Source organism: Lichenostomus cassidix, chromosome 8 (assembly GCF_008360975.1).
Source record: "Lichenostomus cassidix isolate B80296 chromosome 8, HeHo_3.0, whole genome shotgun sequence".
Classification (NCBI taxonomy): domain Eukaryota; kingdom Metazoa; phylum Chordata; class Aves; order Passeriformes; family Meliphagidae; genus Lichenostomus; species Lichenostomus cassidix.
Window position 1 is genome coordinate 17,631,063 of NC_139489.1, and position 24,705 is coordinate 17,655,767.

The 24,705-nt window shown below is 39.4% G+C and overlaps 1 protein-coding gene across 2 annotated transcripts in view; it reads right to left on the minus strand.

Annotated features, from left to right (window-relative positions):
- Positions 1-24,494, minus strand: part of DPYD (dihydropyrimidine dehydrogenase) — a 336,246-nt gene extending 311,752 nt beyond the window's left edge. Inside the window, exons 1-2 of one of the 2 annotated variants that reach the window (XM_085068147.1) lie at positions 24,354-24,494; positions 2,644-2,754 (exon numbers count right to left, since the gene is read on the minus strand). Coding sequence is in view for 1 of the 2 variants with exons in the window: in XM_085068146.1 (XP_084924272.1) it covers positions 2,644-2,754; positions 23,867-23,905 (150 nt within the window). In the remaining variant the exon portion in view is untranslated. Of the gene's footprint in view, positions 1-2,643; positions 2,755-23,866; positions 24,025-24,353 lie in introns of those variants that run through there. The other variant, XM_085068146.1, reaches the window with a different exon arrangement.
- Between the last annotated feature and the right edge of the window lie 211 nt (positions 24,495-24,705).

Here is a 24,705-nt window from a genome sequence, read left to right on the forward strand (position 1 = left end):
AAGGCAGCATCAGTACAGCTTTAAAAGAATCCAAAGCTAAAAGCCAAATTCAGATTTTAAGGAAACAAATAAAGTTTGTATGGACTTCAAATAGAGCTTGATCTATACCATTAGCAGGCCTAAACATTACTGACAGTGGCTTTTTAGAACAAAACAGAAAACTGTGCTCAATGCATCCTTTCCTACATAAGCTTTCTTAATTAAAGGAGGCTAGGAAAGAATTCTACCATTTTGTTTTATTCTTCATTAAAACCACTCAACAACAATGACTGGGAGAATGTAAAAGGTCTCTTATTTGTTACTAATGTCTTTTATGTAATGGAAGACCAGACAAATGTCTGATTGTTCCATTTTTCAGGGCTTTTTCTGCCTAAATACTAAGCTATGTGGTAAATCTTACACAGTAAAAGTAAATTACATATCTCGGAGTGAAGAAAAGTTTGTCAGTTTTAAAAACTAGGACCGTTATCTATCCAAAAATAAGGACTACAGCTTTACGGTTTCTTCTAGCACTTTACATTTCTTATAATAGCTTGCAAACTAAATTATGATACTTTTCTACCAAATAATTCATAATATACAGTATAGGAACTCTCTGTGATGAAGGTAATTATATCTGTCCACATACACATTCATTTTTTTCTAACCGTTAATCCTGTAAACTGTACCACATGAGCACATCCCTGTCAGGGCAGGGTCCTAATAACTGCACAGATCTCCAAGTAGTATTGCAGAACTATAAACCCAAGTTGTTTATCGCATTGTAAGCCTATGCCAAAACATCGTCCCGCAATATTTGACAGTGGTCAGAATTTCTTTCAGCTGAAAACCAGACAAGCCATACAAGCTAGCAATGAACCCAAATCAGTGGTGTTTGCACAGCCCAAGAAGCCCATACCTTGGAGATCCAGGAATATTTCAGACACCGTGAGTTACACACATACAGATAATAGCAGGAAGAGGGACAATTTCTAGAAAACTATGTACTTTCAAAATCAACAGCAAATATCAAACACTTTATGAATAAACTGAATAGAAAAACCAAACAAGGCTGACATGGAGAACAGCTCAGGGATAACAAAGAGTGGTTTAAAAGCCTAGATGCTTTAGAAAATGTGTGTTCACACACCCATTAGTAAAATATTTCTGTCTATGTTACAGTTTAACTAACTGGAATAATTTACATTGGAACAGCTAATTAGGTTACTACACAGATACCCAGCTGCCCTGCTGCATGGATACCTGAGCTTCTTGACAAACAGATTCTGAAAACAGAGGAGTTTATAGCCCAGTATTGATTTCAGGTCACCTGAAAACACGACAATGTAAACTGCAGCTGCCCAGGAGCTGCTTGCTAAGCAGCCCAACGTTTTGTGAAGCAGGAACAGAGAGTTGTGGGCAATATCTGCATCAGACATCCTAAAATAATCAGCCCTGTTCACAAACAGGTTTGCATGTACATAAGTTTCTAGTTCATATAACATTATCTAAGCCAATAAAGACACAAAAATAGGAATATTATCTATAGGAAGAAAGAGATTCTTATAACCAACACTATAAACCCGGAAACTATACTAAGAGCACTGCTGAAATGCTAAGGATATCCTGGGTTGCTCCTCCCAGTAAATATTTGTTGCACACACTGGATGTCGTGATTTTAAGAAACTGAGTAACTTTGTGGCATTTTTGGTTGGGTTTGTGTTTTGTTGGGTTTCGGTTGGTGTATTTTTAATTACAGAAAAAAATCAACTTCCTACCTGAATTTTGCTGTCTAATGGGAGAAGGTGTTTTGATAACACTATGAAAAGACACCAATATCATTATACCCATAAGGGAAATAGTACTCTACCTCAAAGATTTCTGAATATAGAGGATTATGAAAGACAATCTGTAGGAAGACAGTAAAAACACTACAAACCTTCTAATCAGATAAGAGATCAAAGAGACAAAAAAAGTCTGATAGGATTAGTCAAATATCACACTGAGACTAGGAATTCAAATACCTAGAGAGAAAATGATGATACCCAATGGCAGAAATACAGAAGAGTATAGACAGTTTATAGCAAAAAAAAAAAAATTTCTAAAATCAACTACTTCCTGAAAAATACAATGCACAAAATTTAAGATCCAGAGTCATGTTTTAATCTAAGCTTTATATATTTTTATTTATATATAAAATAGGCATGTATGACAGGCTCCACTATTTCTAGAGCAAAAAGAAATTATCTTTAGAACTCTCAGAAAGGATAGTGAAGTGCTGCTCTGCCCAGTGTGACTCATGGAAAACAGAAAGAAAAGGAGGAAGTGGCAGAAGAGACCACCCAGGGAAATCAAGAGGCTCTGCGCGGCTCAGGAATGTGATACTTGAGACGGATCAGACTCCATACAAAACCACAAAAGTTGCATCAAACACTAAAATCACAAAAAATGAAAAAAGTATGGCATGAAATAGGTTCTGAAAAGTAAACAGCTCATCACAAAGTAACTTTGTATCTACAGGAACAAACTAGAAGCCAAATGTGGTGAGTGAATAACACAAGCAACTCCCAATTTATTTGTCACACAGCTGTGATTTCAGCTTCAATGATTGCTCCAGATGCAATGACAAACATGTTCCAGATGCAATGATAAATGTGTACTTACTGAACAGTTTTTGTCAGAATTCCTTTTCCACTGCTTCTTGACTTGTTTCTTTGCTGCAGTTGAGTGAAGAGTTGTATGTGTTTGTTTTCGGGGATTTAAAGCCAGAATGTTCTGTAGAAAGAGAAGATATTAAAATATAGATAAAATTTCCATAAAGGTTCAAAGCCTCTTAGACCACACTTTACACACTTATTTAAAGTGCTATGTAAAACTAAAATGCAATTATTCAACATTATAGACCAACTCCATACTAATTTGTTTAGATTTGTACTGTCCACACCACTTAGATGATGAATATTTAAAGACATGTCTAGGATTACCAGAAAACAGAATTATATTTAGTATCTTTAATAATGGTTTTCGTTCCCAGATTATTTTTTAAGTACAGCATATAGAAACACATAATTCTGCTTCATTGTACCACTCCAAGTAAAACTCCTAGAGCAAAACAAGCAAAAAAAAATTAAAATATTTGGGTTGTTTCTGAATGTTTCATCATTTCAGTATAAACTCCAACATCCCCTTCAAAATAATCTGCTTCTAAGACTAGTAAGCTGATGAGTTAACTCATTTATCTTAAAATGCTTTCATTTGCAAGGACATAAATAATACTCAGGAATATAGTCATACTTTTAAGTCATAGTGGTGTTCTGACAACATAGGCAGAATGAACTCTGCAATGTCTTTCACTATCCCAGTGTAACTCAACAAATTAAATATGATTTTTGGAATCCAAACTCCTGTTCAAATCAGGCAAGTTACAGATTTCTATAGAAAAAGTGATCTCATTTAATTCAAGGGATGAGTGTGAAAGGCATGCAAGAGACAGATCCAGACTCAGGTTCGTGATGGAGAACCAAAACAGGCACATTGTTGATTGTAACTTCTGAAACTGGTTTGCAAATTTACCTTTAAAAAGCCTTGGCTTTAGCACTACATATCTCCTCTGTGGTGAGTAATGTGTGTTTATTCTGTTACTATATGTCAAAGATGTGCGAGACTGACTTACAGAAACACGATGAGTGTGATGGAGTTATGAATATTATATTGCAATTCTTCCTCATTTTAAAAACCTGCTTCAGAGGGTGATAATGATGAAATAGTCATCTCTTGGATTAAGATTTTATTGTGCTGATTGTGGGGACTTTTTATTTGAAACATGAAGGATTCACTTTCTATTGAACTATTTAATGCTTTACTCTGAACTGGCTGGTAATTCAATTTTCCCACAAACCAGAAACCTGACCTATTTGAAAATTCTACCTGCAAACAATAACATAGCCAAACCCAATAACCCCTAGCTTGCCTGAAGCACAAAGAGACAAAAAGTGGAGTACAACATTCAAAAACACACAGACTGTTTAGCAGCTGACATGCTGTTGGCTTTCAGAAAGAGTTAAAGGGTGTTATTGGATGTGCCTCTGCAATTCCAGCAGTAAAGACTCTGCTCCAGTTCAGGGTGTTCCCAGATGAGTACCTCAGGCAAGATGTGGCAACCAAATGCATTCAGCGGTGGTTTATGCCAATTTATTTTGCCCTTGATTAAAACAGAGCAGGGACATATGCACAAGGGATATCTCAGTGGATACTTGAATTTCTCAGGATGATCAAACTCAACTGTCAGAGCATTCTCTGACTGTTGAGTGCCCAAATCACCAAGGCTGGGCAGTAGGTTCTGAATCACATACAAACTTTAGCAAAATTTTGTCTACTCTCTTTTGTAATTGCTTAATGCTTGGCCATGAATATTATAATTATTTTAGCAAACTGAAATGAATTGCAAATTTCTAGCAATAAACTGTAACAGATGTACTCCACTGGGTACAGCACCAGTTGGTTTAAAACATGGAACAAATGGTGGGGCAAGCCAAGGACGGAAGAATCCCCATATGTTTGCTCCTGTTGGAATTCTCCAGCAGGAGCACAGCTCCAAGCGCAACAGTTGCAGAAATCCAAAAGGACTACGTAGCACAGCATGTCCCAGAATTAAATCTGAAGTAAAACTGGCACAGAAAATACTAAATCACATATACAATATAAAAATTGCTTATATTCCCACAACCTAAATAATATACTACCTGCCTAAATCTTGGATTGCTGACCAAAGTGGCTGCTTTAGCTAGGGGCCCCTGGAGTTTAAGAGCAACTCAGAAGTTAACTGCTTAAATGGGAAAATAATGTAAATGCTCTTGGGTCAGTTGAACTGTCAGAAATGAAATTCATGAGGGTGTTTTCTTCCTATTCATTTCAGTTCCCTGGTTCACTTTTCCCAGCTTATGGCTAGTCAGACATTTAGCAAATTTGGCAAATAAATTCAGATGGGTCAGCTGGCAAGTGGAAAATTACCGAGAAGAAAGTTCTAGGGTGAGTATTGCAAATAACAACGAACACACACAACTAAACAAAAATAAAGCACTTGGACATACAAGAAAGGAAACCTGAGACCTCCAGTCTCTCAAACACATTGGTTATCTGAGCAGGGGAGGAGTTCACTGGTGAGGAGAATTATTTGGGTGTCTGCAATCTTTTTTGTCCAAATCCCATGCTTATTCTGCTATATAAATTCTCATTTTTACCAGATGAGCTGTTGTTTGATCTCTCCAGATGTTGAAAGGGCAAGACTCAAGTTCCCCAACAGAGCATGTGGGTGCATAATACATCCCTTTTCAAAGTACTAAGAAGTTTGGATTTCATAGTAAGATGCTACTTGTATAGTAATGCAGAAACTGTGAATTGTATCTTTACAGTTTTACATAAATAGCCCCATTTATTACATCAATAGAAGATATAAATCCATTATCATTAATGTCTGCAAATCAGAATATAAGGATGCTGTTTTTCTGTAGAAATCTATTGAGGTACTTTGTTCACGAAGAAAGAGATGGGGCTGTGAGTAAGGACATAGAAGTAAATTCAGCCCATGTTGAGTTTGTGAGTTGTGGCACAGGAGCTCAACATGCACAGTCGACTTAAACTTCCAGCTTTGCATAGCGCTGGTGATTATGGGCACCACCAAAGTATTATACTTTCTTTCACTATTTCCATAGATTCATTTGAAAACTTCACGTGGGGAGAAAAGCCAAGTAGCAGTAGTGAAACGCAACTCAAATATATTTTGCAGATGACTCCCTCAAATATAATTACCTTAAGGAAATCCTTTAATAATAACCCACAACAATGACTTCTTTAAGACCTTTCAAAAGACAACAATTATTATAAGCTACAAAATATAGGAGAATGGTTCAATTTCTAAATACATCCTCTTCTAGAAAGGAACATATTTGTTATGTCTAATAGATATTGATTTAGGTTGCACATATCCTAAAATGTAATAAAATACTCATATGTAATGCACACTGAGAATGACTAGCATATATAAGTCATAGCTACAGTTTTTAAATTTTGAGAATTTAGTGATAGATGGTTATGTTGATCTGTGCCAACAGCAACATAGTTTCTGAGATTAAACTTACCATAAGCTATTCATTAGATGTTTATTGCTTAGCTTCTATTTTAAATGGTATGACTAAGAAGTCTACACATAAAATACTAGCTCTAATTTTCACTATCATCTATTAATGAAAAGGCTGTAAAAGTTTTAAAACAGCATGTTATATCACACTGAGTAATTTATCAGGAATTTGAATTAATACTACTCCAAGTAAGTGATTTCAAAGCAGTCATCCAGGATAGGATACACTCTCCAGTTGGGAGTCCTGTCTCTGAAACAGCACTTTCAGGTAAATCAAGACAGGTTTGGCACATGCTCTGCAGTGATGCAACACAAATTTCTAAAGACATTTAATTTCACTTTTAATTTCATTAAAAGTGTCCTGCACTTTCTATTCTCATCTCATAAAGCCACTCTTTTCCTGTAATCAGAAGAAGCTATTTCAATTAAATCTGATACGTAATTAAATGCATCTTCAGCAATATAAAATATAAAGTTGTGGAAGCACTATGCTTGTTGGGAATGCTCCAAAGCCAGTAGGCAAGGAGGGACAGGCAGAGTGCAGATGTTGTTAAGAAAAAAAAAGTACCATTTAAATCATAGGTGGGACTGCAGTAATGTCAAGACAGTCATCAAAAAGTCCTGTAAGTGTAGCAGTGTCTTTGTAAATTATATGACATTAATTCAAATTTTGAAAGCTTTTCTTTAAAGCACTGTGTTGTGAAATCTTTGTTTTTTTTTTCCTCTTCCCAAAAGTAACAACCTTAGCAAGGTTTCCTGCTTACATTGACTTTGCCTCTCATTCAAAACAAATTTGGAAAAAATTTGATAGTTAAAGATTACTCTTCTGGAGCGCCTCCTACTGAAACAAATGAGTTGCACCAGGAGTACTTAGTCCTTTATAATCCTCATCTTTGTTACTGCTCATTCAAAGCCAGAATAAGGATCAGAAAAATCTGTCTTCAAGCTCTGTCACTGGTTACGATACTAAAACTGTGTAAATTTCTTAAAAAGACAAAGTAAAAATTTGCTTGTTTCATGGATTCTGTCCACTTCCTACAGCTTGTTGGGGAAGTTTTTTATGAACAGCCCCAAAAGACCTGGTGAAGTTCACCACAGATCAGTACGTGCGTGGTCATATGCACAAGCTGAGGAAAATGCAACAGTTCACATGCAAACTGTGACTGTGGGCATAAAACACGGTCCCATGTGTCAGTCTCCTTCTTTTGGCATACAGCTCATTTCCCTAGCCCAGCCCCTGAAATACACAGGTTAGATCCTGATTTACTCCAGTTGCTTCACAGTGTCTCCTCAGCTAAATACTTTTATATACATCAATTAAAATTCAGGAGTAGGCTAAGCATGCTAGGGGATGCATGTGGAGAGCAATTTAACCCACCCCATTCCATTAATCTACCCAATTTCCCTAAAAAGAGTTGTAATCTCCCTCACAGCAAGTAATATTAAATGTATCGCAAGATACATATGTTCACCAAGTGAACATAATGAGAACATATTTATTTTTTCTAAAAGAAAGGAGCATACTAAACAATTAATTTCAAAGCTATGCAAGTGCTAATTCACTGACAGAAACAAGTACCTGGGGCTTTTCCACTAATATTTTGTAGTATATCTAAATATGATACTAATTTTTTAATTGTTATTTAGTCAAAGGCCTAAGAACTCAAAAGTATTGTTTTCATGCAATTAGATGACCCACAACAAGGAACTGTGATGAAAAATCATGTCAGTGAAGAAGATGACCAAGGCATGAAATCCTATTAATAACTTATTTGAATTGCCTAATTAATATTTTACTTCTCACACCTACTTGACTTCTTGGAAAGCTGCATGAAGCACTGACAGTTAGATGCAGGACCTTACACCCCATGTAAGGTCCCCATTACACATTTCACTGCCAAATCAGGAAAGGCAAGTTCTAGTCAGAGGAGAGTTTGTAACACTAAAAGATAAACACAAGATTTCAAAAAGTAAGTGTCTATAGTGTCATGCCTTCCCAAAGCTAGCTCTATGTTATTTTCTATTATTGAAAGAATATAGGACAATGTTGTGAATCTCTCCCATGTGCCAAATTATGACAGAGTATCTCATAAATTGTGTCAAATATGTCAAATACTATTATATTTGATAGTAGTGTGATACTTGTGCCAAATGTGCATTTCCTTACTGAAGCTCAGAACTTATGAGAACCTTTACAAACAATTTACGTAACCTAGTCGTTAATGTATCTTAGGAATTCATGAATTCATGCAAAATTTTCAAAAAGGTGAAAAAAACGTGCTTTCACAGTAGTTCAGACCTGGTTTAATTGTGAGGCAATGAAGGTCTGAGAAAGCTTGATGAAATGTGAAATGAGCACAAATATCAAGGGAAGAATGTGGTCAGCCTTTGGAAAACCCAAGGAATTATTTTTGTATATTACCAGATATGTTTTCTGTTACTGAGACAAACAGCTCCACATGTGAGCAAAGTCACAAGCTGACTGTGAACATATTTTATTCCAATATATCACAGTGTGACAAGTTGCAACCCTCTCGTCACCTTCAGTAATGATAAATTGTCAACGTGGCCCCCTGTCCATTCCTGAGAACTCGCCTTTTATACTATTATGATAGCTACAAACCAGTCCTCAGGATTCAGTGACCTGGAAGATGGGCCTCCACTATTTTGAAGAGACAACCAGCCTATGAACCAGGGCCAGAAGAGCAGCAGCACTGCAGCCTCCTGTGAGACACGGATGGAGAAGCCAACCTGCTCAAGGGACTGAAGCCTGACCCTGAATCCTGGTGTGCATATGGGCAGGGGGAGCTCAAACCCAGCTGGACAAAGACTCAACTTTTAATCACAAGACAAATTTCTTCTTCAAGCCACACAAGTTCATAGTTTCAAAAAAACACAAGAACTAAGGCAAATGGATGGTCTAGTGATAAGCAGATACTACCTGTGCACTGACAGCTCACTGCCTTGAGCATAGCACTTAAGTGTTGTATCTTCATCTTTACATTTCTGCTTAGCTTTAGATTTCCCCATAACAAAAACTGCCGATAGCAGAACAAATACTTTTCTGGTTTCTTGCATTCCTTGCATAGCCTCTAATATTTAGAGAGAGTAAGACAATTTACCCTTTAACACCCTCATAGCACACCAGTATCCTAGAGGTATAGTCTTAGATCCATTTACTAGATACTTAGAGAGTAGGATTTTCAGTTCTAATGCTACAGATTTTCTTGGTCCTCAGATTTCCCTGAAATATGTAAATACTATGTCTTAACAAAATGAGCAGCTTTCTAAATCACTCCCACAAAAGTCGGGCAAGTCTTAGTTATGAATATGTCTATGTTAACAAAAGTGTGTTATACCTCATGCACTTTCTGTTACATAAACAAAGTTAATGCATTACACATTAACAAAGTAGCAAAATTAGACAACCCTAAGGATGGTTTACATAATCTTGCTGTTACCTTAACTGTCAGATTCCGTGCGTGGTTTCTCTAACTCAGCAATGCATTTGTGCAAGGTATTACTGTAAATTCTAAAAGGTTTATTAAAATTAAACCCAAAAAGTGTTACTTGTTTCCCATAGATACCAACCACTCTCCTCTGTGGGAAGAGCTCTGGGTGGTAAATTACGCTCTGGAAATGCTGCACGCTACCTCCTTGACACAGCTAATCTCTGCAGAAGCACCTTGACCCTCATGGGGAAAACTAAAGCAAATACTCACCCTCCGGGCTTTACTTAAGTATCCAAGTAGTACCAGTATCAGTGAATTATTCATGCATTTAACACAAGCATATATACATCAAAACCATACAGCCTAAAGCAGGCTCAAACTTCACCATACCACAGGATCAGTTCTGAGGCTTCTCCAGGGACACCCTACTCTCTGATAAGATCATGTTTTCACACTAAAAACAATACACCAAATACAAAAATATTAGCCTTTGCATATCATATGCAGAGAAGACATGGCTGAGCACAGCTCCGGTCAATTTACTCAGTGTTGAATTCACTGTATGTATTCATTTGGTTTAATAAAATATTACTTAATTTAGAGCCTTTAAAAGTAGAAGGTTTTACAATTTTGTGCAGCTATCCTTCTCCACATACATTTAACATTTTAATATTTTTTCTCTCTAACTGGACAGTCTTTAATCATCCAACCAATTGGCTAAGTGCACAAAACCCCAGAGCAACTCATGTTACAGCCTTGATTCTTAGCTTCATGACTGCTGTTACTTTAGAAGTAAGCACATACCTAGTCTCCAGTCTGTGATACCCACTACACCCAAAGTCACCTTTTTTCATTTTCCTAACAAAAACATCTCCTTCTTTACAAAGCAAAACTTAAAGTTTCCGAAAAATACTAGGTTTGCATCACAGGTATATCAGAACCTTTCCGTTTCCTCAGTATAAAACTGATCTGTACCTCAAATGCTTGCACATTAAATTGCTCTGTAACATGAAGAATACAAATGTTATTTGGTAACTGTTCACTCACACAGGGAGTCATTTATTGAAAGGATCACAGCAAAAAGGATCATTTTCTTACACATACATTCACATCTCACTTCTATTTTTCTACAAGGCAAACAGATCACAAGACAAAACAAGCTCAGTTGCATTTGAAAATAAACTCTGTCAGAACCAAAAAAAGGCCATTGTATCCCCATGACTGAACCTCTGAATTGGACCCTGAATTGTGAATGTTTGCTTAAGCAAAACCCAAACTTGCATTAGAGACACATCTGTTAATGGCAAGTGAATGTTCTACTAACTTTTGATCATAGGAGAGAATTTAGCAAAGTTAATACTGTTTAAGTTTAATCATTGGCAAAATCAGCAGAACTAATTTTAGCTGAGCAAAGCAATGTTCTGAAAACTTTGTTAAAAGGTGATTTTCAAAGTCCAATAAATGAACTTGAAATGCAAGGATGAGAGTAACAATATACATCCAAAAGATTTAGTACATTCAGTGCTTGAAACAAATGTGAACATTTGTACTTGTTCCAAGAACATGCCAACTATCTATCAGTACTGACTTTCTAAATCTGTTGCGACAGGAAGAAGTAACAAGTAAACCTACCTTTTTACAACTAGTATGCAAACTTCTAAAAAAATTAAGTAGCAACTGTTCAATACAACGGTAAAATGCAACTAGGACTGTTAATGTTAAATGACACTAGGACTACTGATTTTCCACCAACTTTGTGTATACACCAGAGCATCCTAACCAAAAAGAAATAGAAAAAGAATTAGCATGTAGAAATAAAATGGAAATGTGAAGGATTTGTTAATTGTATCCTATAAACAGGAAGGTTTTGATACATTAAGTCTTATTTTAAAATATTATTAAATGTCTGATAATTGAAAAGAAAAACCAAACCCACAGCTAATTTTCAAGCAACAAAATTTGACAGCCCATGCAAATAAGGCAAGAGGAAACTACTGCCAGTTTCTTCTTTTTTGTTTTCTTTTGCAGAAGCATACAGTGATGTTGACACCTTTAAGCAAAGAAACATGACATTCTGTAAGTATACAGGGAATCACATGTGTTATAGATGACTGTAGAACACATACCAGTAAGAGGAAATAAAAATTCCTTGGAGTTCTTCACTCTTACAATTTTGACTTTCAAATATTATTGACATTAAATACTGATGAATGTGTGGGATGGAGGCAGAGGTGATACTCTTAAAAAATAAAATAATGAGATAAGGCTGCCCAGTCTAGAACTGTGCCAGCAAATATTTGGATTCTGATCTATTATACTTTGTCCATGCTTACAAAGAAAACTTACTTTTAAACACTTTATAAAGGGTGTTGTATGAAGTAGCATTATTTTTCAATTCTTTTAGTTATAAAGCAAAATTGCATCTCTGCTGTGAAACCTCCAAACAGAGAACTATCATTTTTATAATTTGAAAGGCTTTCTAAAATTATACTGAAGTATTTCTCCTATAAACATACTGCAATGAGTCTAAGGCTGTGTATTTCAAGTTGCATCAAAATCAAGGTATTGGACATTTGAAAAACCAAAAGTCCCATCTTGCTGACAGGTGAAAGTTTTCTTTCCTAGAATACAAGATACAAGACCACAAAGCTATCATTCAATTAGGATTGAAATATTAAAAACCATTTTTCTCAGGCCATCAGCATCCCTTAGTTTGCTGTTTGGTATGAGCAGTAGCACATACTGCAGAGCAACAGGAAAATCTGAACAGAAGTAATATTGAGAAACAATGCAAAGGAAAAGTACGCAGGTAACTCTTCTCTAAGTGCTATTTTCCTGCACTTCTGTGCCTGACAAGCTTCAGAAATGTGGACGTGGTCTTCACCTCATAGAATGGTTTGGGTTAGAAGGGACTTTAAAGCTCATCTAATTCCACCCCCCTATATGGACAGGGACAGCTCCCACTAGACCAGGTTGCTCAAACCCATCCAGCCTGGCCTTGAACACTGCCAGGCATGAGACATCCACAGCTTCTCCAGGCAACCTGTGCCAGTGTCTCACCATCCCCACAGAATAGAATTTCTTTCAAACATCTAATCTAAACCCACTCTCTTTCAGTTTGGAGCCAATCCTCCTTGTCCTACCACTACATGTCCTTGTAAAAGAAAAACAAAAAAACACCTCTTCAGCTTTCTTGTAGGCCCTCTTTAGGTACCAGAAGGCTGCTCTAAGGCCTCTCCTGAGCCTTCTCTTCTGAACAACTCCAACTCTTGCAGCCTGTCTTCAGAGGAGAGGTATTCCTGATCATTTTTCTGGCTCTTCTCTGGACTCGCTCTAAAAAGACCACATCTTTGTTGTGTTGGGGACCCCCAAGCTGGATGCAGTACTCTAGGTGGGGTCTCACAAGGGCAGAGCACAGTGGGAGAAGCACCTCCTTTGACCTGCTGGCCACACTCCTGATGCAGCCCAGGATGAAGCTGAGTCATGTTGCCAAGTCATCTTGAGCTGTTTTCACTTGACTTTAGGTCAGCTCTTCTTTTAGCTATTGTCTGCTTCCTTTTCCTGAGGCAGGGCCTACATTCACAGACAGGGAAGCTTTGTAAGTTGGGCAGGTGACTAACTCCAGGAGCAGTAGTGGCATGCCCAATTAAGCTGCTTCTTACAGCACCTGAGGAAGGGATTCACAGCTGCCAGTACACCAAGCAGGACACCTTAGCTGACAAAACACCAAACAGACAGGAGGTACGCAACCACAACAGTTGTCCTCTCTCACCCTCCTGGAATTACACACCAACTGGCAGCCACTAGGATGATGGTTCTCAGCCTGAAATTCTACCTAAATTTAAACATTTGCCTCTACTCAGACACATGGAGTCATCCCTGGAACAAGACCACCTCCATCCCCCTGTTCCTGCCCTGTCCAGGGTGGAAGGCAAACCTGGATGAGAAGTTGAAATGATTTGCTGTTCAGCTAAGATTATAAAAACAAACCAGAGAGCAAACATGGCAAGAATGCTGCTCCAGAGTTTTAGCTAAAAGAGTTTTAGCCCAACTCTCAAGATTTACATTTTTTTCACTAAGGGCTCATTGATTAAGTGCATAAAGAACATTATACTGGGAGTTACAAATGATCTAACTTTGCTTTTGTGCTAAATACTTCTTGCGGTTCCTAAATCAATTTGTCTTATCTCCTCACCTGGTGCCAAGATTTAGCAGCATGCAAGCTATTCCGCTTTACTAAAGAAGCAGTTCTTATTCTACAGTCTTCCAGAAACTATTTCTTATTATACCCTATCCTATTAAAAAAGTACTGGCCCTTCAGCATAGTATTGGTTACTGCTGACTACTGACACTTTACTCAGACTATGGACATTTTGAGAAGAGATAATGTTTTCATTTTTTCTGTTCTGTATTGATTTATTTTTTGCATTTCATCACCAGCATTCTAGAACAGCTTCTGTTGTGGTTATCTTCTTTGCTTTTTTTTTCCCTCCCAACTCTTTTGTCACTTTCTCACTTCCATCTGTTTTGAAAAGCTATGTTCATGCTTACTAAAATCTTTCAAATTTTGCATTTTCAATTGGAACTGAAAATGGGCAATATCAAACACCACTTTAAAATGGAAGCAGAATAAATCTGGGAAGCACCTCTAATCTCCCATCTTGTGTTCCTGTAGCATACACACACATCCACATGCAAGTGTGTGCACGAATTTGCACAAGCCTACTTGGTCCCTCTGATTCTTAAGCCTGCTGAGACTAACAGCAAGGTTCATCTTAGCACTGATGAACAGACTTGTTAAGGCTAAAATCAGATTTTGTATTCACCTGTAATTATATTCTAAAATATTACACTACATGTGATCTTTTGAGCACAGATGTTCACACCAATTACTGATAACAATCCATGGGAGTTAGTATATAGACCTAACTAGGCACACCAAGAAGGACAGCAGGCTCTAATTTTATCAATAGGAAACCAAGAAAAATCTGGTACTCATTCCCATTTTTGCCCAGAGCAGTAAATCAGCAGTATTCTTCAATACAGATTTAATTTAGAATTAGGAGTTTTCCTTAATGTGATGGCTACACCCTATCTCACAAACCTAATTTTTAACCTTAAAATGCGACATAATATGAAAACTTCTGACACAAATAATTGACTGCTTTATTATAAATAGAATGCTTGAAGTTATTTTTAAAATGTCTCATAAATCTACATTAAGTCTACTTTATTGATTTCAGAAAAGTTCATTTTATTTTCATAGTCACAGTCCATGATCTGTGCACTTAAGAAAAATACTTTTTTTCAGTTTTAACTGTCATTGAAATATCCTTCATTTCAAAGATATCAAGAAATTATCACTATTCACTTTCAATACAAAGCCTCTTACATTTCAGCTGTCATTTTCAAAAAATCATACTGAAAATAGTGTTTCTAAGCAGAGTTCAGTTGCAGTGTAATAAGTAATAATTTCATCAATTAGCAGTATTCAGCATCCACTGAGAGTTCTCTCACTATTATTTTATTCATAGAGTCCTTTGTGGAAGTAGCATACTAAAAAGATCCATTTATCCTTCAAGGTTTTTCATAAATGTGTCATACATCTTAGAAAACAATTGGTTATTATTCTCGCTCAATCTAAATAACTATAATAACTTCCAGGTGTAAAACCTCTCTTTATACTTCCACTCTTCTTTACTCCCATTATGGGTCTACATTTTTAATAACCTATTCTAACACTTCTACCTACTTTCACAAATGAATTCGGGAGTTTTGCATGGATACTAGACATGCCTGGATGGAAGGGTGGTCAGCTTATTGTTAAGAGCAGAATAGAGTTGGGTTTCACAGAATACCCTTCACAATCAAGGAAAACCCAAGCATTTTATAATGAGCAAGATGCTGGTATAGATGCTAACAGTGCAATGTCTGTACAGGAAAATGCTGTGATTATTAAACTCAGCAATAGCTTGCTTGCAGTGCCCATTTTATTTCTCCTTCCCCCTTGATCCTTCCACATATTTATCAGTTCTTTTTTCCTCACTCAGAAGCATGTCCTGCCTTCTGTCCTTTCATCTCAAGATGGCAAAGGGCTCCCTTCAGAACACAATATTCTCATTCCTTAACTGACTGACAGAGATGCAATTGGGCAGTACGAGGACCTCTCTCAAGGCTGGGTAGACAGCCCTGTGCACAATGCACGGCACAACAAAACATCCCTGTCTTAGGAAACACACATCTCCTACACAGCAGCCTGCTTCATTCTCTCCACATTGACCAAATGTTTCGTTGATTGGGAAAACCCCAGCCAGGACAGTTCATTCCGACAAAAGTTTCAATTTAAATAAGGCTTCTCAGAGCACAGTTAACAAAAGCACACAAAAAACCAAGGCAAGTGTGCAGCAATATATTAATAAACAAGCTAGGTACCACAACAACCTCTCTGAAAATGGCACAGAGTCCAACCTCCATGACAAACATAAAGCTAATGACATTGAGTGTGTGACTAAGACTTGAAAGAAGAATGTCCTTAGGAAGAACATATTAACTACCACCAAGCATTCAATTTTTTTTACCTTCTACAGTCTCAAAGTGGTGTGCACAGGTACATCTATAAAAAAGCCACACAGCCCATCAGACATGCAAATCAGACAGGTTGGCTGCCTGGACACTTTGCTCCTTAATTACATATATAATTGTTTTTGAACTTGAAATTAAAATGTCAGAATGCACCATGATTGCCTTTAACTGATGAGTACCATCCCATCTAAATGGAAATATTTAGATTCATCACCTAGATACCATTTTAATTTGCTTTCAAATAGAGTCACAGGCAAGCATGTCTGCCTTCTCCCGTTTGCACTGTTGGTGTCAAGTTGAACTGGAAAGGCCAACCATTTCAATGAACTAAAATAAACGTAATTTTAAGGTCAAGTCACTTGTAACACTTCAGGCAGCAAATGTCATACTGAAAATAAAATTGAACCTTGGCTTGAGCAGAGATGAAAGGTTTGGCATTTATAGGACTTCATTGTGTTTATCACTTTAAATCTACAAATTAAATACCAAGATCACATACATTAATATTTATCAAACTAATAATGCTTTCTGAAATTATATCTTTAAATACTGGAAGCATTATTAAAAACAAAATACATTTATAGGAGGGCTTAGTCTTAATTCAAATGGTGAAGTCTCTGCGAGACCTGAAAACACTGAAAATTCCACAGTGGTTTAAGGAGGCATTTATGACCACAGTAAGAACACAGATCTTGCACAGGTAGGGCTAAGTATTTTGACAGAGGAAAGAAGTGAAATTGCCAAATTCAGACCACAGCATAAGAAAGCAACGATGTTGAAAAAGTAGGTTATTTCATTTGTGATTTATGATTTGGATAATATTCAGAAAAAACTCCTTTATATATCTTGATCTAAACAGTCCACAAACTTGCTTGCTTTGTCATTTCCTCCTCACTGTGTCTTCTAATTTTTGTTGTTAATGTTGTTTTTTTCTAATCCTACTTGAATGCTACACTCTTTGCCATATGCAACAGCAAAAAAAAAAAAAAATGGGGTATTTATTACAGTTGTAAGAGTCTATGAGCAGAAAGGAGGCAATTTAAAGTTTAAACTATAGACTGAGTCTGAATCACCTGTTATTTCATAAAAGAATACACCTGGCCAATTTACAGGCAAAATGTTCTTATTTCTAAAAAGCATTATTATGAGAAGAAAACTAGAGAATTTAGTTCAATTCTCCCACTTACTTCTTTAGCTGTTTTCTTCCCCAATCACAATTTGACCTGGATATACATGACTTCTTTTTTAATTTATGTTTTGAATTATGGCATTGCACGTTGCATTATGGAACGGCATACAGACCAAGAGGACAAAATGCCCCCCAAGATCTGTGTAGCCAATCTCTGTTGGCACGTTTCACAAACTGATGCTCTGCACATCTCTGCCAGAGATTTATGCTGTGCTGATTTGCAAGAATTCTGCCCTTAGTATAAAAATGACAGCAAATGAAAATGAAAAGACTTTGAAAAACATGCCCACACAAACACCACCCTCTGAGCTTCTGATAAGGCATTTATGGCCAAAGGTTCCTAATCCCAAATGTTTGATTTCTTTGCCAAACCACATACTTGCCGAAGTCTCAATATAAAGGCACAAATCCTGCTCTTCTCAAAGGCGACAGCACAGGGCAGGGAGCAGAGTGTGTAACACTGTACTGATGAAATAAAAAAAGGAATAGAAATCATATGCTAATAAGAGGAGGGAGGTTGCCAGGCAACCAGGGAGGGAGAGAAAGCAGTTTTTGATTTGAACTCAGTGCTGTCAAAGGGTTAGCACAGCCAGAACAAACAGGACATATTCAATCCAGCTTGTCTGCAGCCACCAGGAATTTCAGCTTTTCTCAATATTTTAACTAGAAGTGTGTTTCCAACTCAGCAACAGTTACTTCTGTGTTTCCTTGGTCATTTTACTGACACTAGCAAAACGGTGTAAGATAGCATGGACGGTAGAATTGTTCAAAGTGTTAATTTCAAAAGCAGCAGCTTGTGTCTTTGGGTAGCACAAAGTGCACCATGCATGGCCACTGGCCAGTAGGATGGAGAGAGCTAAGCAATCCTGGGTCCAAGCAGATCCATCCCAGTCTATCAGATACAGCCACACCTCTCTGGGCTGCACTGAAAACTGAGCAAGTCCTGCCCTGCTGCTAAAACTGTACCCCTTCAAATGCATCTGAAATGCCAGCCCTGCAGTGCTGCACTCTCGTCACAGCTGATCGGCAAAATCCTGCCTCATGGATCTCAGCTTCCTACATGAACATGTAGTCATATTTTCTTACAAGATGTGGCACTAAGCAAAGGAAAGAATAAAATTCAAGTTTGGTCTACAACAAAAAATCATCATGAAATTCATTTCTGTAACTAAAAGAAAACTAATTTCAGTTCTGTCTTGTTTTCAGAGTTGCTAACTGCAGTGACTACTCCCAAGTCTCAGCCACAAGAAGGGTGGGAATAGCAGTTCTTACTTGAAAGACCTTACAAAAAGAGTAAAATTCTAAGGATGTGGAAAAAAATTGGAAGTTTAACTTGTAAGTAACATTAAAACTCAAAGGTTGAAAAAAATGAAAAGCACAAGTCGATCTTTTTCCCAACTATTATTTTGGAGGGCTTAACTGCTACAATCTAGCCGAATATGAGCAGGAGAGGCAAGACCATACATAATTCCTTGAGCATCAACAAGATTTGCATATAAAACATGAAAAGATAAAACGTTTCCTACAGAAGACTTTCCTTCCTACTTGCCAGATCAAATTTTAACCTGATGAGTAAATCATTGTTCAGTTCTCTAAGACAGACATGATAATTGTGGTCTATAATCTTCCACGAGGTCTAAGCAATCATGTTATAATTGCTGTTCCACTCAGCTAAGAGTTTATTACAATAAAACCACTAAAACAATGAAAAGGCTTGAGAAATTCATTAAGCAAAAACAGCTAAACAGGAAGTTTTCTCACTGACTGCTTGTCAAATGACCCTAGGAAGACACAACCATCAATCTGGAACAGCCATCTGATCATCGCAACAAGCTATAAAGCAGTAGCATAAAAACATTCTACATAATAAAGCTTCATTATGGAACTTCAAAAAACTAACAGGTATCTACAACAGAGAGAGACATTGTAATAACTGGGGCTTTTAAAAATAAAAGTTTAGCCTAGATCAAAGAAAGCGAGCTTCAGCTATTTATTCACATAACCTTTGCCTAACAGCTTTTTGAGCCATGCTGACTAGTAGAATTCCCTGGTATCTTGCTGGAGGTTTCCTGTTTTTCATAGTATTCTTTATTTTTCAACCCCTGCCCTGCTTCCCCCTTGTGAGCACACCAAGCATAGCTCTCAGACACACCTTTTCTACCTGCAGTTTTTCCACTGTTCTTGTCCATTTCCACTGGGAGAAAAATAAACTTGACAAGTGAAACTTGCTTACCTTGCTGTCATAGCCCATGCTTGGTAACAGCTACTAAGTATATCCCATGAAATGAAGAATTGCCACTGCTATCAAACCTGCTACTTGAAACAGTATGGAATTTGTAGGTTCTACAATAATGCTTTCTCAAGGCTGGAGCACTTCCCAAGTGACCCTTCCACGCAGCACGAAGCATAGCACAAGGGATTCTGTTCCCCTGGCTGGCTCTGGAACTAGCTGCTGCCCTTGAGTGCAGGTGACCTGTCTGTACCATCAGTGAGCTGCTCAAACAGCCTGTAACCTCATCTCACACCCATTATGGCTTTCAGACACCAGTGTTGAACTTGCTGCTGAAGGAACTCCCCATAAACATGTGCCTGCTAAGCACTGAAGAACTCCCGGAGCCTCTTGTGCTCTCACCAAGCTCAGCACCCAATGGGCACAGTCTGGCCCTTAAAAAACATTCCTCTGAACCCTGAAGTAGCACCAAATACAGCTACTTGGACGAATTTTATAACTTTTCAAATAAAAATATATGATTTAAGAGCCATTTATACTTTCTGAAACTAAATTAAGAGAAAGCATGACATAGTTATAGCAAAAATGTTCATTGCATTTTGAGTGAAAGTGACACAAATTTATACTGATAATTCTCAGACAATCCCCAGATTGCAATTTCAGAACATGGCTCTAGCTCTTCATACCTTTCACCTTATTCTCATAAGTCAGGCATCAGTGCTGGAGTGGAAACAGCTGTGACAGCATTCTAGGTACCCAGTTGCTGGAATTCCCAGTCCAGCAGGGAATTACCCACTCATCAACACCCAATTCCCCTTTAAACACATGCAACAAATTATTCAGAAGGAAGGATAGGTCTGTGAAGTGTCAACATACTGCCTACCTAGTATAAGAACAACAATGCTGTTTCATACTAAGTTGTGTTGGGGGGATGCTTTTAATTTTCTGTGAATGTTTCAGGTTTGTGACAAGAGTGTGGCAAAGCATCTCCCCTCTGCTGTGAAGAAGCCCCTACCAAGGAAGGCTGGGAGACCTACTGTTCTCACCAGCTGCAGTCTGGATGGCAAAGTATCCACTACCCAAACATCATGGGGTGAAATGAGGAAGGACTGCAGAGAAACATTGGAAAGCAAGCAGGAAAACACAGCACAGAGAGAACAACATTAAACAACATCATTCAAGATTCTCTTCCAGACGTAATCATTTTGCAATTTGTTAATTCCCAAGTACTTGATTTGACAATTTTAATTCTTCAAAGAATCCTGAAGATTGAAAGAGATGTGATTATTTATGGTTTACACTCAATAATAGCCAGGAATCAGGTGAAACAAAAGAGAAGGCAAAAGAATGGCAGACTTTCTTTCCCAGAGTATCACTGGGAAGTTTACATTGTATGTACATTTAACAGTTTCACATTACAAGTTAGAAAGGGAATGCTGCCCTCATAGTGTAGATTTCAAAAATTCTTGTAAAGACGTAGAGAGATAATAAATAAAAATCCAAGGCAAGTTGTTTTACCATAAATCTAAGGTAGGTACTTTCACACATAGCTATTTTTAAACAAGCTTTCTTCCCTTTTGCATACAGTATCTGCATCCAAGGAATATTAGCAGCACACTTTGATAGTTGACTATATTCAAAAAAAGGCAGTGTTTGGGGTTTGTGGAGTTGCCAATAGTTGAGGGGAGAGGGAGTTGTTTTGTTTTGGTATTTTGGGTGTTATTTTTGTTTTAGTACTAAAAAAACAAAATTGGAGAAAAGCATATATTTAAATCACAACATGCCTAGTCTTTCACAATTTGGAAAGCAGGTTTTTAGAACCAAGCTATCTGTGTAATTTATTCATCTTCTTTAGTTAGGTCCAGAAGCTGAAGCTGCTGGCTATGCCAAACAAGGGGGACAAGATTTCACAGGAACAGCTTCCTGGAATTTTTCTTTTGTAAAATATCTTGGAAAACCACCTGTGATTTTAGCAACTTATGGCACAGATTCTTAGCTCTTCTTTAACCAATGACATGTCTTTTTATCCAGCCTTAACTATTTAAATAAATTATAAAGTAGCATCTGGACTTCAAAGATAATTCCTCACATTTTAATTACATGAACTTGATTTTGAGACACTAACCATTGAGATAAGTTTCATTAAATTATTGGTTCAGTTTTTATACTGTAGCCAAGAAATAGACCAAAACATTCAAGTTGTGCTGCCAGTGCTCATGCTGATAGACTCCTCCACTCAACAAACTACTGAGAATATTTATCTGCAATTACAGGATTATCTAACAGGCACTGTCCCTACTTCAAATTCAAAGAAAAAACACATTTTTTGAAAATGCAGTAATTCAACCCCACCAAAAATATAGAAAAGAAATAAAGTCCTAAGCAGGGGCAAAAAAAACCAACCAACCAACAAGAACCATAGAGGGCTGCATTGCTGCAATTAAATTATCATTAATTTCTGATATATTCATCTGGGAGACAAATCATACAATGACTAAATCTATTCGAACAGATGGGGAAAGGACAATACATTTGGTTAGAAGTAGACTGCATTAATTTCCTTACTAGTTTAAATGACTGCTGAAAACAAAAACACAGGAAGATACTGACCGAAGTTTCTGTTTGAAACCTCACAATAAAGCAAACACTAGCCTTTTCAAAATCCATCACTTCATCTTCAAAATCATGTAGTACTGCGTACTATCAGCAACACAGGACCTTACCATGACATTGTTCTTTGAATCAGAGTCATATTTATATCTAGAAATGCAAAACATTGTAATACAAGAAATATTTTACATTAAAAATTTGAGGAAAGTACTCAAAACCTGTACAACTAAAATCAAACCTTTGCCATAGAAAAATGAACTTTAACACTTGAAGAAAAATCCAAGGTTCGCTACTCTGAAAACACTGAGCTGGTAAAAGACAGACACTGCTGATTTCATACCACAGCGCCTCCCTAATTTCCAGGAAGACTTTTGTGATAGTTCATTCTCCCCATCCATTCCAGGCTTCAGTTTTATCAGAGTATCTGTAAGACCATTTCTGGACATTAGTCATGGTTTGAGCAGCAGTTCAGCTAGGAAATGGATTGGACACAAAAACTCAATATTAGAGCTAATGACAAACTTCAGTCACAACTGATCTAGAGGTGTGTTCAAGTTTCTGTCATGCACATTTGTGTATTGTGACTGGGCCCTCAACAAGGTGGAACAGCACACCCTAAGCTTAACATTTTACATTTCAAGGTATACCGCAACAAAAAGTTGTGTCAGCCACAAGACTATCAACTACAAGTTGGTTTATCATTGCTATTGTTTTACAAGACCCTTCATAAAGAGCTGAAGTTTACAGCCAGCGGAGAGGTCCTGTGAAGGGTGGCAAAATGTTGCCTTAAAGCCTAGCCTTGGAACCTGGCTAGCATCAGCAGGAGCTCACCACATGTGCCATTGCACCAGCCTTGGTCACACTCCGCCTCAGCTCTGCCTTCCCAAGGCAAGTCCAGACTCTACCCCTAGTACCCAGCACGACCTGCAGCAAGGAATGTCATGCAAAAATCTTAAGTGCCACAGGTGAGAAAGTCTCCTGCGGCAAGGGTACTGCTCCTGCCCTCCTGCTCAGTCTTCCACGCAATTGTTTTGGTCCGAGGAGACCGGGTGCAGTGAGCGCAGCCTGACCCACAGTGTGACCCAATGTCCCCCTCAGCCGTGAGCTGAGGTCCCGCACCCATGGTCCGCTGGCCCACAGACAAGTGCGGGATGCTGAGCCCGAGGCCATGGGCCACGCCGTCTGAGACCGTCCAGGGCTCATCAGGTCACGGCCCCCGAGCAGCCCTGCCCCGCAGAGCCCGACCTCACCGAGGAAACGGCGCTCGGTCGCACCTTGCCCTGGAGCTCGCCGGGCAGTGACGGCCGGCGGAGAGGAGAGGGGAGGCGCCGGGCACCACCCCCTCACGCCCCTCGGTCGGCCGCCGGCCGCGCTCACCGCGGCGAGAACGGGGGCACGGGCAGGGCTGGAGCGGCGGTCCGGCGCTGCCCCGACAGCCACTGCCCGCAAGGGCTGCGCTGCCCGGGCGGCAGAACAGCCTCCAGGGCCGGTGCCGGAGCTGCCCACGGCCGGTCAGCACGGCACGGCACAGCACGGCACGGGGCGGCGGAACTAGGCTCCGGGCACCGCCGGCGGGCGGCGGCGAGGCACTTCCTAACGCCGCCAAACTTTACCGGGCGGCGCCGCCGCCGGGCACAGCCCCCTCCCCGCTAGCGACAGCCGCACGTCCCGGCAGGGCGAGTGGGTACCTCAATGTCCACCGGGTCCCGGCTCAGCACGCGAGCCATGGTGTTCGCACCGCCTTCCCCCGGCTCCCCGCAGTCCCGGAGTGGAAGGGAGCGGAGATCGGGAAGAGGCGGAGCCGGCAGCCCGGGCAGCAACGCCCAGGTGGGCGGGCACCCCCCGCGCCGGGCCGGGGCCGCCCCGCCGGGCAGAGCCGCCCCGGGCCGAGGGCAGGTGTCCCGCGGGCCGGGCGAGCTGCCGGCCTGGCTCCGCGGGCCTGAGGCGGGCCGTGTGCCCAGCCCTACCGCCGCCCCCTCAGCACAGCCCCTCAGCCTCGCCCCGCGGGCACACCCGGCCTCGTGCGCCCCTGCCCGGCACAGCCCCTGCCGCTGGAAGGGCCCTGGCTTCCACAGCACGTCACCCTGGCTGTGTTTATCCACTTCACGACAAGCGCCCAGGAGCAGCCCGCACGCCGCAGCTGCAGCCAGCCGTGCTGCGCTCGGGGCTGCTCACCTGTCCGGCCCAGAGCCTTCCCAGGGCTACACCTTCCCAGCAGCACCGGCCTGCGCTGTCCCTGAACCTTCACCTTTCTCCCCTCAGGGACAACAAGCCTTCCCACCCCCGGGAGACTCCCCTTGCAGAAGCCATCCAGCGGGTGGGAGTGGCGCCGAGGCCAGGTCACTGCCTACCATCGTAATTGTTTAGCGCTAGAAACATAACATTTACGGTATCACGGAAATTGACATTCCCCCTGCAACGTGCCGAAAAAGAAGTTCTACCTTCTCTGCTACCTAAAATAAATAAATAAGAAAGCAAGTATTCTCCATTTGGGGAAACAACAGCAACAACGGAAAAACCAAACAAA